This window comes from Scyliorhinus canicula, chromosome 13, assembly GCF_902713615.1.
Source record: "Scyliorhinus canicula chromosome 13, sScyCan1.1, whole genome shotgun sequence".
Lineage (NCBI taxonomy): Eukaryota > Metazoa > Chordata > Chondrichthyes > Carcharhiniformes > Scyliorhinidae > Scyliorhinus > Scyliorhinus canicula.
In genome coordinates, this window is record NC_052158.1 from 84,108,779 (window position 1) to 84,126,185 (window position 17,407).

General features: G+C 43.4%; 1 protein-coding gene across 1 annotated transcript in view; it reads right to left on the reverse strand.

The window, feature by feature from the left end:
* clstn2a (calsyntenin 2a) overlaps positions 1-17,407 on the reverse strand; it is a 757,260-nt gene that overhangs the window by 63,910 nt on the left and 675,943 nt on the right. Inside the window, exon 10 of the mRNA XM_038815467.1 lies at positions 15,310-15,472. Coding sequence (XP_038671395.1) covers positions 15,310-15,472 — 163 coding nt within the window. The remainder of the gene's footprint in view (positions 1-15,309; positions 15,473-17,407) is intronic.

Consider the following 17,407-nt stretch of genomic DNA (forward strand, 5'->3'; position numbering starts at 1 on the left):
TGCGCCTGGCACAGAGCCCAGTTTGGGGCTTTCGCAGGATTCACCCGTTGTGCCTAGGTCCATGCTGGACACAACGTGGTCACTGAATGGCACTTGAAAATGAAATTAAAATCGCTTATTGCCACAAGTAGGCTTCAAATGAAGTTACTGTGAAAAGCCCCTAGTCACCACATTCCAGCGCCTGGTGAGGCTACGAGTGAGGCTGGGGAGAGGGGAAGAGAGGAGGGAGTCATTTCTTTGGAAAGTTTTTTTCAGGTTTTATGGGATGGGGGAGGGGGGAGAGGGTAGGTGTAGAGAACTGACTGGGACTAAGGACTTTTCTTTGTTTCATTTCAGGGGCGTGGTTGGTGGCTGTCTTGGGTGGGTCCTGGGCCCGGACCGACTGGAGGTTGCGACCTTTGTCTTCTATCTTTAGGAATTGGTCACAGTCTGTGGGTTGGGTCGGTGGGGAGGGGGTTCTGTGGTTTCGGAGTTTGTAAATGGTATTATGTTTGTATGGATTTGTTTATTTTGTGGTTTATGAAATGAAAACTTTAATAAAAATATTTTTAAAAACAAAAAAGAATATAAAAGTGGATTGTAGGTGTGAGACAACACTTAGTCCAAAGCTGGAAACTAAAAATGCAAGTTGGCTTTTGCAGGTAGTCGCAGCCTGAAAGATGCCAAGGACAAACAAGTTAACCCACAAAAACAAACAAGGCAAATGGTTTATTCTTTATCCCCCAGGTCTCTGTGGAGAGTTGTGACATTGAGTTCATGATAATTTGCTTGATATTTACTTTATATTCACTTGCTGTTTGTTAAATTAAGCAGCTTATTAGTTTATGGCCTCAGCTTAATGAACATTTCTCAGTCCTCCTTGAAAAATATACACGTCAATGCACGCATGTACAACATGCACTTCAGTTCACAAAGAAGCCCTATTGTTACAACTCTGCGTTAGGTTTCTATATACATGAGCTTGCACAGTGCAGACATCCCCCTAAATGTGAGGCATCTGGACCAGAGTGAGCAGCACCCAAAGGAATACTCAAGGCACACCCTAAAAACAGTACAACAACTACAGAGAACGTTCTGAGAATATTCAGTTCATTAATGCCAATTTACAGTAAGGAGGAACAGAATACTCAGTTCCCACTCCCAAGAGCACCTAACTCACAAGTTTTCCATGGTCCATCGTCAACTCAGTTTATTGATGACCTGTGGAATAATCTTGTTGAAGGTAAAACAATAAATTCAGATTTAAAAAAATATTCATCGGTTATTATTGGAACATTGGGAGTTTTATAGAACAGTACAGCACAGAACAGGCCCTTCGGCCCTCGATGTTGTGCCGAGCCATGATCACCCTACTCAAACCCACATATCCACCCTATACCCGTAACCCAACAACCCCCCCCCCCCTTAACCTTACTTTTTTAGGACACTACGGGCAATTTAGCATGGCCAATCCACCTAACCCGCACATCTTTGGACTGTGGGAGGAAACCGGAGCACCCGGAGGAAACCCACGCACACACGGGGAGGACGTGCAGACTCCGCACAGACAGTGACCCAGCCGGGAATCGAACCTGGGACCCTGGAGCTGTGAAGCATTTATGCTAACCACCATGCTACCGTGCTGCCCAGCGTGTTTCTTTACTGCTTATCTTCAAACATGTCCAAAGATGTGCAGGTCAGGTGGATTGGCCATGATAAATTGCCCTTAGAGTCCAAAATTGCCCTTAGTGTTGGGTGGGATTACTGGATTATGGGGTTATGGGGATAGGGTGGAGTTGTTGACCTTGGGTAGGGTGCTCTTTCCAAGAGCCGGTGCAGACTCGATGGGCTGAATGGCCTCCTTCTGCACTGTAAATTCTATGATAATCTATGAATCTATGTTTAAATTCATCTTGCAAAGCAATTAATTATATCTGTGCAATTTATTCCATGAGGTTATTATACCTCAAACTGACTCCTGTCCCAAGTGACCCATGAAGATTGAAGGGAAGACTGAAGCAAAGAGAGAGTATGAGAAGCGACCGGCAGCCAGCGTAAAAAGGAAATCACAAGTTTCCTGCAGGCATATAAATAGTAGAAGAGATAGCAAAAGGAGAATTACAGTTGATTAGCAATCAAAAGAGGGATTTATTATTGGAAGTAAAGGTACGGAGTTACAAAATGGATTGTGGCCGGAAGGGGGCGCAATGTGGGGAGTAGAATCCGGCTGGAGGCCCAAGAATCATTTTCACATCGGAGCGAATTCAATAAGATCATGGCTGACCTGACTTCAACTCCACATTCCCCCTACTGATAGCCTTTCAGCCCCTTGCTTATCAAGAATCTATCCACCTTTGTTTTAAAATTGTTCAGCTACTCTGCTTCCACTGCTTTTTCTGGAAGATTCCAAAGACTCACAACCTTCAGAGAATGAAAATCACCTTATCTCTATCCTAAATGGGGAGCCCCATATTTTTAACAATGCCCCCTAGTGCCAGATTCTCCCACGTGAGGAAACACCCTCTCCACATCAACTCTCATTAAAACTCCACAGGACCTTATGTTTGAATCAAGTCACCTCTTAGTCTTCTAAATTCCAACAGAAACAGGCTTAATCTGTCCAACTTTTCCTTGTAAGTCCAAGCAGGCCTTGGTCTCGTTAATTGTCCCAGCAAGGACTGGAGTGGCAGCGAGTTACTGCCATGAATAGAATATTGTATACAGTTAAATAAACCTTTGTTCTACTACCGCAAGTTACTAAATTATCAAATGTCTTCTTGAAATCTAAGTACAGTGGCCGGGATTCTCCCCTACCCGGCGGGGCGGGGGTTCCCTGCGTGTCGGAGTGGCGTGAACCACTCCAGCGTCGGGCCACTCCAAAGGTGCAGAATTCTCCACACCTTTAGGGGCCAAGCCCTCATATCGAGGGGCTAGGCCCGCGCCGGAGTGGTTCCCGCTCCGCCGGCTAGTGGGAACGGCCTTTGGCGCCACGCCAGTCGGGGCCGAAAGGACTGACGTCATACCGGCGCATGCACAGGGGAGGGGGTCTCTTCCGCCTCCGCCATGGTGAAGGTCATAGCGGGGGCGGAATAAAAAGTGTGCCCCCACGGCACAGGCCCGCCCGCCAATCGGTGGGCCCTGATCGCGGGCCAGGCCACTGTGGGGGCACCTCCCAGGGTCAGATCGCCCCCCCCCCCCAGGACGCCGGAGCCCGCCCGCTCCGCCAACCCCGCCGGTCAGGTAGGCGGTTTAAACCACGTCAGTGGGGAGGCCTGTCAGCCGCGGGACTTCGGCCCATCGCGGGCTGGAGAATTACCGCGGGGGGCCCGCCGACCGGCGCGGGGGCCCGCCGATCGGTGCGGCGCGATTCCCGCCCCGTGAGATTTGACGCCGGCCCCGGGCGATTCTCTGAACTCCCCGGAGGGGTCGGAGAATTCCGCCCAGTACTTCCATCGGTTCCTCTTTAGCCACAACACATGTTACTTCTTCAAAGAACTCCAATAAATTGGGTAAACATGGTTTCCCTTTCACAAAACCACATTGGAAGATTCAGGAAAATCAGGCAGAGTTAAAGTGTCCGGCTATAAAGTCTTTGATAATAGCTTTTAACATTTCCCCAATGTCAGATTTTTAGCTAAATAGCATGTAGTTTCTTGCTTTCTGTCTCCCTCCATTTTTTGAAAAATTGAGTTAGATTTGCTATTTTCCAACCTGGTGGAACCTTCCCTGAATGTAGGTAATATTGGGAAGATATAACCAATCATAGAATCCCGACAGTGCAAAAAGAGGCCATTTGGCCATTCAAGCCTGCATTGACCCTCTGAAAGAGCACTCTAACCAGGATCCCACCCCAAGCCTCCTTCGGCATCACCTTTCAAATTCATGATCATTGCCATCTGGCAGGACAAGGGCAGTAGATACGAGAACACCACCACCTGAAGTTCCCATCCAAGCCACTCGCCTCTTGATTTAGAGATTTATTGCCATTTCTTGACTGTTGCTGGATTTAAATTCTGAAACTTTCTCCCTAACAGCACTGTGGGTGTACCGAGATACAGGGCTTACAGCGGATCAAGAAGGCAGCTTAACACCACCTTCTCAGGAGCAATTACGAACAGGGAATAAATGCTGGCCTTGCCTGCAATGTCTGCATTCTGTAAATTAATTTCAAAAATTATCATACCATTCTTTTTTTTGGATAAATTTAGAGTACACAATTCCAATTAATTTCCAATTAAGGGGCAATTTAGTGTGGGCAATCCACCTACCCTGCACATCTTTTGTCTGTGGGGGAAAAATCCACGCAAACACGGGGAGAATGTGCACCCTTATCGGTTCATCTATTTCATTTTGAATTCCAAGTGCATTCGGGCACAAGGCCTTTAATTTTGTCCTTTTTTATTTTTGTAACCTCTCGCCTTATCTGCTCATTGGCTCTTAGATTTGCACACCCTGTTGCTCTCTGTCTGTTCCTGTCATAGTCTGTTTATCATTTCACACATAATACCTTTCTGTCTTGCCTTGTCTCTATCATCTCAGTGGCACATAAAGTCACCATAGTCTCAGATGACCATAAGCTGCTTTTCCTTTTGAGGGGGAAGATCTGACAGAGGTGATTTAACCTGAGCATCGTCACACCTCAGGTGAGGGTGGCACAGTGGCACAGTGGTTCGTCCTGCTGCCTCACAGCTCCAGAGATCTGTGCTCAATTCCATCCTCAGGTGACTGTGTGAAGTTTGCACTAACAATAATAATTGCTTATTGTCACAAGTAGGCATTAATGAAGTTACTGTGAAAAGCCCCTAGTCGCCAAATTCCGGCGCTGCTGGCATATTTCTGCATTACAAGCCAGCTGTTTAGCCCACTGTGCTAAACGTCTCCCTGTGTCTGTGTGGATTTCCTCTGGGTGCTCCGGTTTCCTCTCACTGTTCAAAAATGTGCCGGTTAGGTGCTTTGGTCATGCTACATTGTCCTTTAGTGTCCAAAAATGTTAGATGGATTACTGGGATAGGGTGGCTCTTTCCAAGGGCAGGTGCAAACTCAATGGGCCAAATGATCTCCTTCTGCACTAAATTCTATGATGGGCAAAGTTGAGAAGGTGAGGCCTTCATGAATAACCTCAGCATGTACAGGAATTGAACCTGTGCTGTTGGCCTTGCTCTGCATCATGAGCCAATTGCCCAGTCAACTGACCTAAACCAACTCTCAATCTTTGCTGCAGAGAATAGTGCCAATCTCCCTCACTATACAAGTCCTCTACTACGACTACATTCCTTTAGTTCTGTAAATAGCTCCATTCGATCTTCCAGCACTTGCTACTTAATTAGAATTAGAACAGCATGCATTTGCGAAATAGCCACCACATGATGCAATGTACTAGTTCTAAATAGAATAAATATAAATTTGGACCTGTCAAATTTTATATATCAAATTGCAGAAAATTTTATAGGAATGTATTATTAGATGCACATTCATGTGTCATCCCCGGTTTGATGATCAATTTTTTTGCACAAATTATCAAGACAGTTCCCACTTTTTAAACTCAGATAGCAGAGCAGGACAATTTGATTAGCCGCCAGTTCTTGCATTCCCAGCAGCACCAGTACACAGTAGCGAGCACTGCTGGAACTGCAAGTAGTCCCAAGAAGGAAACTGCATGGTTCCGGAATCATGCGAATACAGCATTTTTGGGCAGGCAGGTACGGGGCACCTTCAGATGGGATGACAGTGGGTGTGGTTGTTGGGTTCTGGAGGCCAGGGTGGTAGACACAAAGGGACTCACCATTTTGGGGGCTGGGGGAAGGGGGAAGAGAGGGGGAGCCCTCGATGTGCACAGGGCGCCCCAAAGGTGCTACCCTCCTCTCCTTCCCACTTTTTCAGCAGTGTTGGTGAAAATGCAGCCTGCCCATTCCCGTCCACCTTCCACCACCAACTATGATGGTCGAGGCTTAGTCTTTCAATTGCCCCTTAATTGGGAAGCTAAGAACCTGAATAGGTTTAAGGGCAGTCAGGGGAATCTAATTATCTTCTGACCCTGAAATTTGGAACAAATTTCTGTCATTCACTATAAGCAATGCCATCCTTTTTCAAATCCACATCAGCGTCCAAGTGCCTCTGACTTCAGCTGCATAAACACCCCATTGTCTTCAGATTTTCATAAATGTTAGAACTGATTCCTCAAACACTTTCCCCTATTTCATCCTTCACAGCCTCCAGTTCATCTCGAATTCTGTGGCTGGAGTGCTCTATCACACAAAGATCTGCGTCCCCATTTTTATGCTCTTGCCAAACTCCACTGGAGTCCACTAACCCATTGAGTGCAATTGTCCTGAAGCCAAGGAGGTCCTTGTATAGTCTTAACCCACCATATTCAGGCTTAGACCATAATTCAGCCCCCTCCTTTCCTCTGACTCACAGTCACAGCTCAGTTCTGAATTCCTTGGCTGAAGTATCAGAAATTGATTTTCTAGTCTTTCCATCCTTGCTAACTATCCCCATATGCAAAGCAGTCAGAAGTGTTCAGTTGAAATAGTAGCAATACGAAATAGAACTTCTGTAAGTCCAGGGCATAGACTGTTCATACTGTATAAACCCTATGAATCAAATCAGAGTGTGTGTCTCTGTCTGTCTCTCTCTCTGTGCCTCTCTTGCTTCATCTTCACCTCCCTGCATCTTCACCTGCCCCTCTCTCTCAGCATCTTAATCTGTGCCTCTCTCTCTGCATCTTCATCTGTGCCTCTCCTCCTGAATCTTCATCTGTACCTCCCTCTCTACATCATCATCTGTACCACTCTTTCTGAATCTTCATCTGTACCTCTCTCTCTAAATCTTCATCTGTGTATCTCTCTCCGATTCTTTATCTGTGCCTGCCTCTCTGAATCTTCATCAGTACCTCCGTCTCCAAATCTTCATCTGTTCCTCTCTCTCTGCATTTTCATCTGTTCCTCTCTCTCCCTGAACCTTCATCTGTGCCTTCCACTCTGAATCTTCATCAGTACCTCTGTCTCCGAATCTTCATCTGTGCCCCTCCCTCTGAATCTTCATCTGTGCCTCTCTCTCTGCATCTTCCTCGGTGTCTTTGTCTCTGCATCTTCATCTGTGCCTCCCTCTCTGTGTCTTCACCTGTGCCTCCCTCTCTGAAACTTTATCTGTGTCTCCCTCTCTGAATCTTCATCTGTGTCTCCCTCTGAATCATCTACTGTGCCTCCCTCTCTGAATCTTCATCTGTGTCTCCCTGTCAGAATCTTCTCCTGTGTCTCCCTCTCTGAATCTTCTCCTGTGCCTCCCTCTCTGAATCTTCATCTGTGTCTCCCTCTCTGAATCTTCACCTGTCTCCCTCTCTGAATCTTCTCCTGTGCCTCCCTCTCTGAATCTTCATCTGTGTCTCCCTCTCTGAATCGTCATCTGTGTCTCCCTCTCAGAATCTTCTCCTGTGTCTCCCTCTCAGAATCTTCTCCTGTGTCTCCCTCTCTGAATCTTCATCTGTGTCTCCCTCTCTGAATCGTCATCTGTGTCTCCCTCTCAGAATCTTCTCCTGTGTCTCCCTCTCTGAATCTTCATCTGTGTCTCCCTCTCTGAATCTTCACCTGTCTCCCTCTCTGAATCTTCTCCTGTGCCTTCCTCGCTGAATCTTCATCTGTGTCTCCCTCTCTGAATCGTCATCTGTGTCTCCCTCTCAGAATCTTCTCCTGTGCCTCCCTCTCTGTGTCTTCACCTGTGCCTCCCTCTCTGAAACTTTATCTGTGTCTCCCTCTCTGAATCTTCATCTGTGTCTCCCTCTGAATCATCTACTGTGCCTCCCTCTCTGAATCTTCATCTGTGTCTCCCTGTCAGAATCTTCTCCTGTGTCTCCCTCTCTGAATCTTCTCCTGTGCCTCCCTCTCTGAATCTTCATCTGTGTCTCCCTCTCTGAATCTTCACCTGTCTCCCTCTCTGAATCTTCTCCTGTGCCTCCCTCTCTGAATCTTCATCTGTGTCTCCCTCTCTGAATCGTCATCTGTGTCTCCCTCTCAGAATCTTCTCCTGTGTCTCCCTCTCTGAATCTTCATCTGTGTCTCCCTCTCTGAATCTTCACCTGTCTCCCTCTCTGAATCTTCTCCTGTGCCTTCCTCTCTGAATCTTCATCTGTGTCTCCCTCTCTGAATCTTCATCTGTGTCTCCCTCTCAGAATCTTCTCCTGTGCCTCCCTCTCTGAATCTTCATCTGTGTCTCCCTCTCTGAATCGTCATCTGTGTCTCCCTCTCAGAATCTTCTCCTGTGCCTCCCTCTCTGAATCTTCAGCTGTGTCTCCCTCTCTGAATCTTCATCTGTGTCTCCCTCTCTGAATCCTCATGTGTGCATCTCTTTGTGCGTTTCTCTCACTCTCTGCGTGCATCTCTCTCTCTCTGTTCCTGTGTGTCTCTCACTGCACGTCTCTCTTTATGTAACTGTCTGTCTCTGACTGCACGTTTCTCTCTGTGTGCGTGTCTCTCTCTCTGTATTTCTGTCTCTATGTCTCTGTCTCTCTCTATCTGCATTTCTCTCTCCCTGCATCTGTCACTTGCTCTCTCTGCACCTGTCACTCTCTGTGTCTCTTTCTCTCGTTCTCTGCATTGCTGTCTCTCCCTCATTGTCTCTCTGCATGTCTCTCTTATATATTTAGAGAACTCAAATATTCATAAAGATGCAAATTATATCCTGAAACTTTACTAAATATTTGTAACAGCAGAACCCTTATTCAAACAAACATCAGTGTTTACTATGAGATAGATTTTAACATGATCTGCATCAATATTTTGTTAGATGTCATGCTGTACAAATAAAATATTAGCTCACACTATTAATAATATTATTAAAAGGCACGTATTTAGTTTAATCAGATATGTGGCTAGGTAACTGAAATCAAATTCTGAATCTTAAATAAACTGCTTTCAGCACCAGAATTGGCTCATATCTGTTTGCAAGAAATTCTAACTGGGCAGCAATTGCTTACTATCAGACGGCAACAATCAAATAGACGTCCGCAGACAGCAAACTGATTGAGAGTTAAGCGGTTATAGAATTCATGCCCCACAGGTGACCCGTTTCCTCTAATAAATACGCTAACATCTAATGGGAAAATTCTCAACTTAGAGCATTTAATAGCACTTGTGATTTGTGACAGTAATAGAGCAACAAAACAGATTGCAGAATGTCTCGTTATTTGGAAATGTCCCACGTCGTAATTGACTCTTGACTGTATTGTTTGTGAATGCGAATTCAATATTCTTGCACGTGTGACATTTTAAAATTAGCAACCAATCAATAACTGTCAGAGATAGACACGCAGCAAGTGTGTGCACGTATGTGAAAGAGAGAACAAATACAAATTCACTGCTGTATTTTTGGTAAGATGTACTGCACACGGACTTGCATAAATTTATTACTCAACTTTTAGTTAATTCAATTATTTTTGATTCTATTATTCACGCTGTTACAATTGTTGCTGTTATTTTTAATTATGTTAATTATGATTGTCTTGTTCAATCACAATGATGCTGCACCAAATGACATTGTGAATGAGATAGTGAGACTGATGACAGTGATTGCCTTCCAGTATTCTTTACATGAAGGATTCATACCCTTCCTAAATCATATTCAATCCATTGTTGTTTTCCTGCTGTCCGCAGGCTTCTTTAGCCCTTTGTGCAGAAGGAAAGTCTTTTCATCACCTCTTTTTCTTTCCTATTCTTCCATTGGGTTACAGTTCCACAATGGATGCCATTCCTCCAGTACTTTTCCCAGGTGATCATTTTTCATGCATAAGCATGAGAACGAGCTTATCAATCATCAAATAGTTGTCTGGTTGTACAGAACCTGAGTATTGCTGAAGAGACATGTCGATATGTCCCAAACAGATGTGCTGGAGAAGGCTCATCATGGCCAAGTCCAGTTTCGTCCTCATCCAAAACAAAAATAGACAGAAACTTCCTACATGGAACCATCTGCATGGGAACCTCTGCAGATTTTTCCTTTTAATCCCTCCCTAATCCAAGAACGCTTAAACCAACTGTATGAGATTTTTAGGCATCCGTAGATGTGCCAAAGCAAGTGTACAATCACCTTCGGGAGTGGCTTTATATTGTGCAGTTACACAGGAGGCTAGCCCACTTAGGAGACTTGAATGGATCTAATTCTTTGTCGGCATCTTTGTACCTTTGCAAGCATTTCAAATTGCTTTCGTACAATTTATTTGATGAAAAAAAGTTTTAATGGCTTGTTGGTCTGCAATATTCTATTTATGGGTAGGAATAAACAGGTCATTTGTCAACCTTGGCAGGTTGTGTCTAGTGGGGTACCGCAAGGAGGAGTACTTGGGTCCCAGCTGTTCATAATATATATCAATGATTTGGATGTGGGACCAAATGTAATATTTCCACGTTTGCGGATGATACAAAGCTAGGCGGGAATGTGTGTTGTCAGGAAGATGTAAAGCAGTTACAGGAGGATTTGGACAGACTTAGTGACTGGCCAAGAACATGGCAAATGGAGCATAATGTGAAAAAATGAGGGAATCCATTTTGGTAGAAGGAATAGATGTGCAGAGTATTTCCTGAATGATCAGAAATTAGAAAGCATACATGTACAAAAGGACCTGGGCATCCTTGTCCATAAGCCATTGAAGGCTAACATACAGGTGCTGCAAGCTGTTAGGAGGGTTATTGGAATGTTCGCCTTTATTACAAGAAGATTTCAGTACAGGAGCAGTGAGGTCTTGCTTCAATTGTATAAAAACTTGGTCAGACCGCACCTGGAGTACTCCGTGTAGTTTTGGCCCCCTGATCTCAGAATGGATATTATTGGCACAGAGGGAGTGCAACGTAGCTTCACCAGCTTTGTTCCATGGATGGCAGGACTGTCTTTTGAAGCGAGATTGGGCAAACTAGGTCTATATTCTCTAGAGTTTCGAAGAATGTGAGGTGATCGCAGTGAAACCTACAAAATACTGAAAGGAATAGACAGAGAAAGGGTAGATGCAGATAAGAGGTGGGATTCTCCAAGCCTCCGCACTGCCAGGGTGTCTGTGTGGTACTGCCAGGGTGCCAGGGCACTGCCAATGTGCCATACTGGCAGTTCCAGGTTGACACTGCCAGGGGCCAGGCCTGGGGAGCCTTACCAATTGGAGGGAGGTGGAAGGTGTTCTCAGGGTGAGGGGGAAATCCAGAATGTGTGTGTATATGTGTGTGTGGAGGAGGGGAGGGGGGTCTCTAAATGGAGGAGGGAAAAGATTGGGGTTGCCAATCAAAATGGCATCCCAATCTGAGATCAGCTCGCCAGCAGGAAATCACTCTAAGTGCGGTCTCGCCGGGGAGAAACTCCTCAAAGCCAAAAACAAAACAGCTAAATGCTACTGAATAGTAGGGTGATTCTTGGCACTGTAGCCGCCGAAAAACACCCCACTAAAACTGCTCAAAAGCAGACTTAGTTTTAAGCCCACTGAATCACGTCCCATGTTTCATCACCTGGTTTATACAATGTATAGTAAATATATCAACCCTGTGATATCAGCCTCCACTGCTGGAGTTATACATTGGCACAACATTCATTATAGTTCAAGGGATCCAGCTTGCTTCTGTCAACACTGGTGTCTTCAGAACACAACAGCTATTAGAAATAATTACTACTGCTAATTAACGGCCTGTTACTATGGCAATACATTCCTTCATTTACATATTTCATTTAACAAATTAGTTGAGGTGCAAATAAGAAAAGATGAAGCTTTTGCAGGTTAATAAATTTTCAATAAATTTGCATCCGAAAAAGACTAACTAATTTGAAAATCCTAACCAGCTAATTTCAACAAGCAAATGAATATCAAAAATCTAACTACAGTTGTAGGTTACTTTACATCCTTTCATCCCTCGAGTTTAAATATTATCTGCTGTTAAATCTCTTTAAACACAGGGTATGGCCAGTGTTGCGGATCATATAATCAACCATGTCTAATAAACCAGACAGAATGAGAACATGTGAGAGAGCTCCAATGCGATAACACATATGACTTTAGACAATGCCCTACTAAATTAAACATGGGTAGGTTTTCTCAGTTACTTGATGCAATAGTCTGAATGCCACATTCACACCCTGCATAAAGGCCATTTAATAACTATAGTAACCATTCAAATAAAATTAGTTAATAAAAGGTAGTTTGGTATGGTCAACAAATGTTGGCCGTGCGGGCAGCACTTTTATCCCATGGTAATATCAAAAAGCATTGAAAGAAACCAACACTTGAACATCAAAATAATTCACTGTGCTTGCAATAGTCCAACACGCAAATTCTCTAAGCTACAAATGTTTTCAATACCGTGAGTGAAAAGTCGATCAACAATCTTCAAGTTATTATAGTCCCACTCGGTTTGAATGCTAACCTTCATCGTTCACACAACAACCGGGTTCAAATACTTTACTGCAAAATGAATTATTCTTTGAATTCAAGCAATGTGGTTTCCAATTATACAGAGAATGAATAATACCAATGGATTTTCCTAAGAATTCTTGTTCCCAATAAAAAGCTAAAAAAGAAAGCAACCCTGGTGTTTCTCTGATAAATATTTCCTGTGATACAGCGATTGGCTAGGCCAGAAAGCTTTGATAAAAGGTAATTTTTAACTCTTCTTCTCCCCACACATTTTCTGTTTTATTTCAGAGAGGTTTCCTCCCTGCTCCTTAGTGCAGTTAACTAACCTCAAAGAGGATGTGTGGCAATTAACCTTACGCAACTGGGTTAAACAATAAAAATAGAAAATGCTGGAAATACTCATCAGGTCAGGTGGTATATGTGAGAGAAAGCGAGATATCCGGCTGGATTCTCTGGTTCCCGCAGCTATGCGTTTTTTGGCAGTGCGCTGTTTGCTGGAGGTGGAGTTCTCTCTTTGTTTGTTTTTTTAAATAAATTTAGAGTAGCCAATTATTTTTTTTCCAATTAAGGGGCAATTTAGCGTGACCAATCCACCTAACCAGCACATCTTTGGGTTGTGGGGGTGAAACCCACGCAGACATGGGGAGAGTGTGCAAACTCCACACGGACAGTGAGTTCTCTCTTCCTGCTGCTTGTCAATGGGATTTTCCATTGTAACCACCCCACGCCGCCGGGAAATTCACGGGCAGGGGTGCGCTGCCAGCAGGAAAAGAGAATTTCAACGGCCGGAGAATTCTGGCCATCCTTTCAGCTCAAAGACCTTTCATCAAAACTGAAAGTGATAGAGGTAAGCAGCCTTTAAACAGTATCAGAGACAGGGGAGAAAGCAATCGAGAAAGGTGTGCGGTAGGTTGAAGGGCAGGAGTGATTAAATGACAAAAGGGAACGATCATGCAGGGGAAAATGGGGTGATAATGAAACCAAGTTGAAAGTTCTGATGAAACGTTATTGACCAGAAGTGTGAACTGCTTCTCCCTCCACAAACCCTGCCTGATCTTTTCCAACATTTTCCATTTTTATTTCAGATTTCCAGCATCTGTGGTATTTTGTTATTGGAACAATTAAACTAAAACTGGCCACTCACCACCCAAGCAGAGTATTGGGCGTTGATCCAACATGTGATATTGTTTGCATGTCAGAATGTCCCATATTATTAGAGGCAGGGCTCATTTCATACTTTTTCTTATTCTTTCATGGATTGCGAGCACTGGTGAAGCCAGAATTTATTGCCCATCCCTAATTGCCTCTTGAACTCAGTGAGTGGCTTGCTAGGCCCCTTTGTGGGGGCCATTAATAGTTTACCACATTCTTGTGGTTTTGGAGTATTTTCTCCCCTAAAGGACATCAGTGAATCAGATGAGTTTTTACAAGAATCAATGATAGCTTCATGGTCACCATTACTCATTGTTCATGTTATGATTCTTTGCCAGATGGCGGGTCATGGAGGAGATCCGGTTAGGTGCTGTTTTGTTTAGTTTAAAGTAGATGAAGTTTGAGATTAAAGATGCTTACTAAGTGAATAATGCCTTTAAGGTTTCAGTTTTGAACAAATAAAAATAAATTTCACCACACAAATTCAGAAATATAAAACAATTTATATTGTCTATTTTATACTCTAGCATTCACGGTGTGTATGAGGTATGTACAAGCCAATAAGCAAACGGAGGTTGAACACACCACACTGCAAAATAGATAACAGGTGTGACCAAACCCAATTCCATGGATTTCTCAACAACCCACCCAGACAATTGTCACTTTGTGAGCCAACCAATCTCACTGAAACTTCCCATGATGGTTTCCAGTCTTTGTCTTTGAAGAACTTGTCTTGGAATTCTCCCCAAAAGGTTGCTCCAACTCCAACTGCTTCAATCATGGCCCACTTCGCATGATTTCAATCTCACCTTCTAAGACTACGTTCCCCTGGATTCCCATGTACAATCAGACATTTGCTTCCAAGCACAATTTCAGCCCTTCAGCTGCACCAAGCAGTATGTCACTGTTCCAAAGATGTAATTCTACCCTATGACCGATAGCACAGAGTCACCTGCCTATCTTCCTGGATCTTCTGAGCTTCTCTTGAGCCCATTTCACTTAAAGTCTGCTAACCTGAGACCTTTTCATGCTTTTAAACCTAACTGGGACCTCTTCCTGTCCTTGTCTTCCCTCTGACTGACATTTCCTGACTGATCAAAGGCTGATTCAATTTGGCTGTTCAAGAAGTGCTGTTCCACAACCACTGAACTGGTCTGGTGACCTTTCAAATCGCTTCAAGCGGATCTCGCCCTTTTCAAAGAGCAGGACCAAATGGATCAAGCTTCGGAACATGCTGTACTTTAAATGCTACAATCTCCACAGACTGTTAACTTACATAGCACATAGAATGAATGAATTTCACAACATTACTTTTAAGTTCCAGACTGCTATTCATTCAAACTCCACAAGCTGCCATACTGGAGTTTGAACGCATGTCCCCAGGCCCTCTGGATTACTGGTCTAATGACACTGTGCCTCCATCTCCTCCTTTTTTAATAGAAGCATGGAGTCAGTAGGAACTAAAAACCTGTTAGAATAGGGTATAGAAGGAGATATTTGTTCATTTGGCCATTTCTGATCCTTATACATTCCACAAAATGTCACAATTGAAGAGTTGCACCATGGAAAGGAATCATATTAAACAATATGCCTTTGTAATCTTGAAAGGGAGTCGAGAACAGGACTTTTCCAAAGGAAGGGATATTAATCATTTTATGGAGCTGTTTTCTAACAATGCTTGTGTGTTGTATTAAGCTTGATACAAACTTTATGACCACATTCAATCCTTGCTAACCTGGACTGAAACGGAAATGTCAACCCAACATTTACCCAGCCTCCCCACTATTTGAATATCTTACCTTGCCAACAGGCTCCAACAGTTAGCTGCATGTCAATGTGCGATGGGTGGATTGGCCAATCATCCGTCACCAGGTATGGGTCGCAAGTCACTCCATCCACGTACAGCGTCACCACAGGAAACTCCACATTAACAACATAATAATGCCACTCCTTGTCACAGATCTGAAGAGGAGAAAAACTCGAGCTGTATTTCATTTTGAGGAGCACAATGAGTATCTTTGACTACATTCTTTTTTACATCACATAGAGCAAATCATTTAATAAACCTATTACTTAGCTTACGTGTTATAGCTCATTCAACACCATCCTTCTTTTCAGTACTTTACAGTTAGCTTTGCAAAAATAAATGACATTAAGACATTATGGCAGACAATATGCATTATTACTGCTATAGAATTGGAATAATTTAACAGTTTGAACATTCTTTCCTGCTCTTGGCAAATGGCCACATATAGAGTGAAATCGAATCACCATGATAAAAGTCCAATAAGACAATAGCTGTCTAAATCCTAATCATGTTTGAAACAATTCCCAGCTCCATTTGAAACTATATCAACTTGCCTTCCCATAGATTGAATGCACATGATATTTAGATTTGGTTTTTGATCTAAAATTTATATTTGTGAGGAATGAGACAATAAAATAAACGGGTCTCTTCAAAATAGAGGTAGTCAGCAGAATTGTATTATTCAACAGGGCAGAATCTGAAAATCCATTTTTATTCATTCTGTCAATGAAAAATAAGTAAGTAAATTACCTTTCTCAGCAATTTATTTTGAAACAAAGCAATTGGCCCTTTGCTATAGACAGATAGAATACAATTTAAGATTAATTACTTCATTTCTCAACACAGGGCCTCCCCTGCAAATAGAAAGTTTTGATTCTTCATGGTACAGAACACCCAGGTGCCCACTGTGATTCATGACAATGTCAACCTTTAGTTTAATACAGTACCACAAGTAAACTCAATGCCTTGTCAGTGATTAGCAGCAGTGCTAATTTTCATGGCAACATGAATATTAAAGATGGCTATCATGTTGCAAAAAAAATCCCAGTCTTTATTTGCTTAAGACCATGAACATAATTTCTGAGCCAATACAGAGATTATTCAGATTTGAATTAGTCAAACTGGCACGAGAAAACTAAAACTGATTGTTTTGTGACATCCCTTACAGCACTGCAAAATCCAGAGATGCCGAATGACTTTCCTTTTAATTTGAACAGAATGTTTAATTCAGAATGCGCATTAACATCAGTAACCGGCAATTGATATTTCTCGTGGGAATGCTCCTTCTGTGTGCCCTGGAGAATGGGTTGTTATAATCTGGAGTTGCAGATATGTTTGTGCGCTTCACATGGGGGAAGGAAATTGATATCTCACAGTCAGCAGTAAGCGGGAGCTGGATTAATTCAAGAGTCAGAAAAGTACTTTGGGAAGGCAGGTGGTCTGGTGCCCGAACTTGCCGGTTAGCTGGAGAGGCCAAGAAGGGCCAAAAGGTGGCCAAAGTCGTGGGCCAGGAGGCTTTTGGGCTTTGTTGGTAGCTGAGCATGTTAACTGGCCGCATGTTGGCTGATTAAATGCAGTGTGTAAGTCAAGTCACATTCATTTGAAAAGAAAGACAGACATTTTTGTTGCTGCTGGCAATCTCCATAAAAAAACTACTCTCTCATTGAGCTCAGAATGTGCCTCAGAGGATCGATCTTCACCTGTCCACTAATTAAATCCTGTGGCCTTTAGCGAGGCAAGCCCGTGACTTTGATTCATCACTTGTCCCATTACCACGCCTTTCTGCCTTGCACCATCACCTCTTTTATCATTTAATCACTCCTGCCTTCCTCCCTGTCACAGGTTTATTCTCTTGTTTATTCCCCAATCAACCTTGCTTTATCGCTGTATTTGCTGAAGATCTGCAGGTTACATCACTAACATTTTACCAGTTCTGGTAAAAAAATGATGTGGAACATTAACTTTGGGCAGAATTTTCCATTCTGCGTCATGGAGGGCATGGAAAACAGCATTTTCCCCACAAAGCGCAATTTCAGGTTTCTCTGCCATATTCTGTGCTTCCCAGCTAATTAGAAATGTGTGACCTCGCC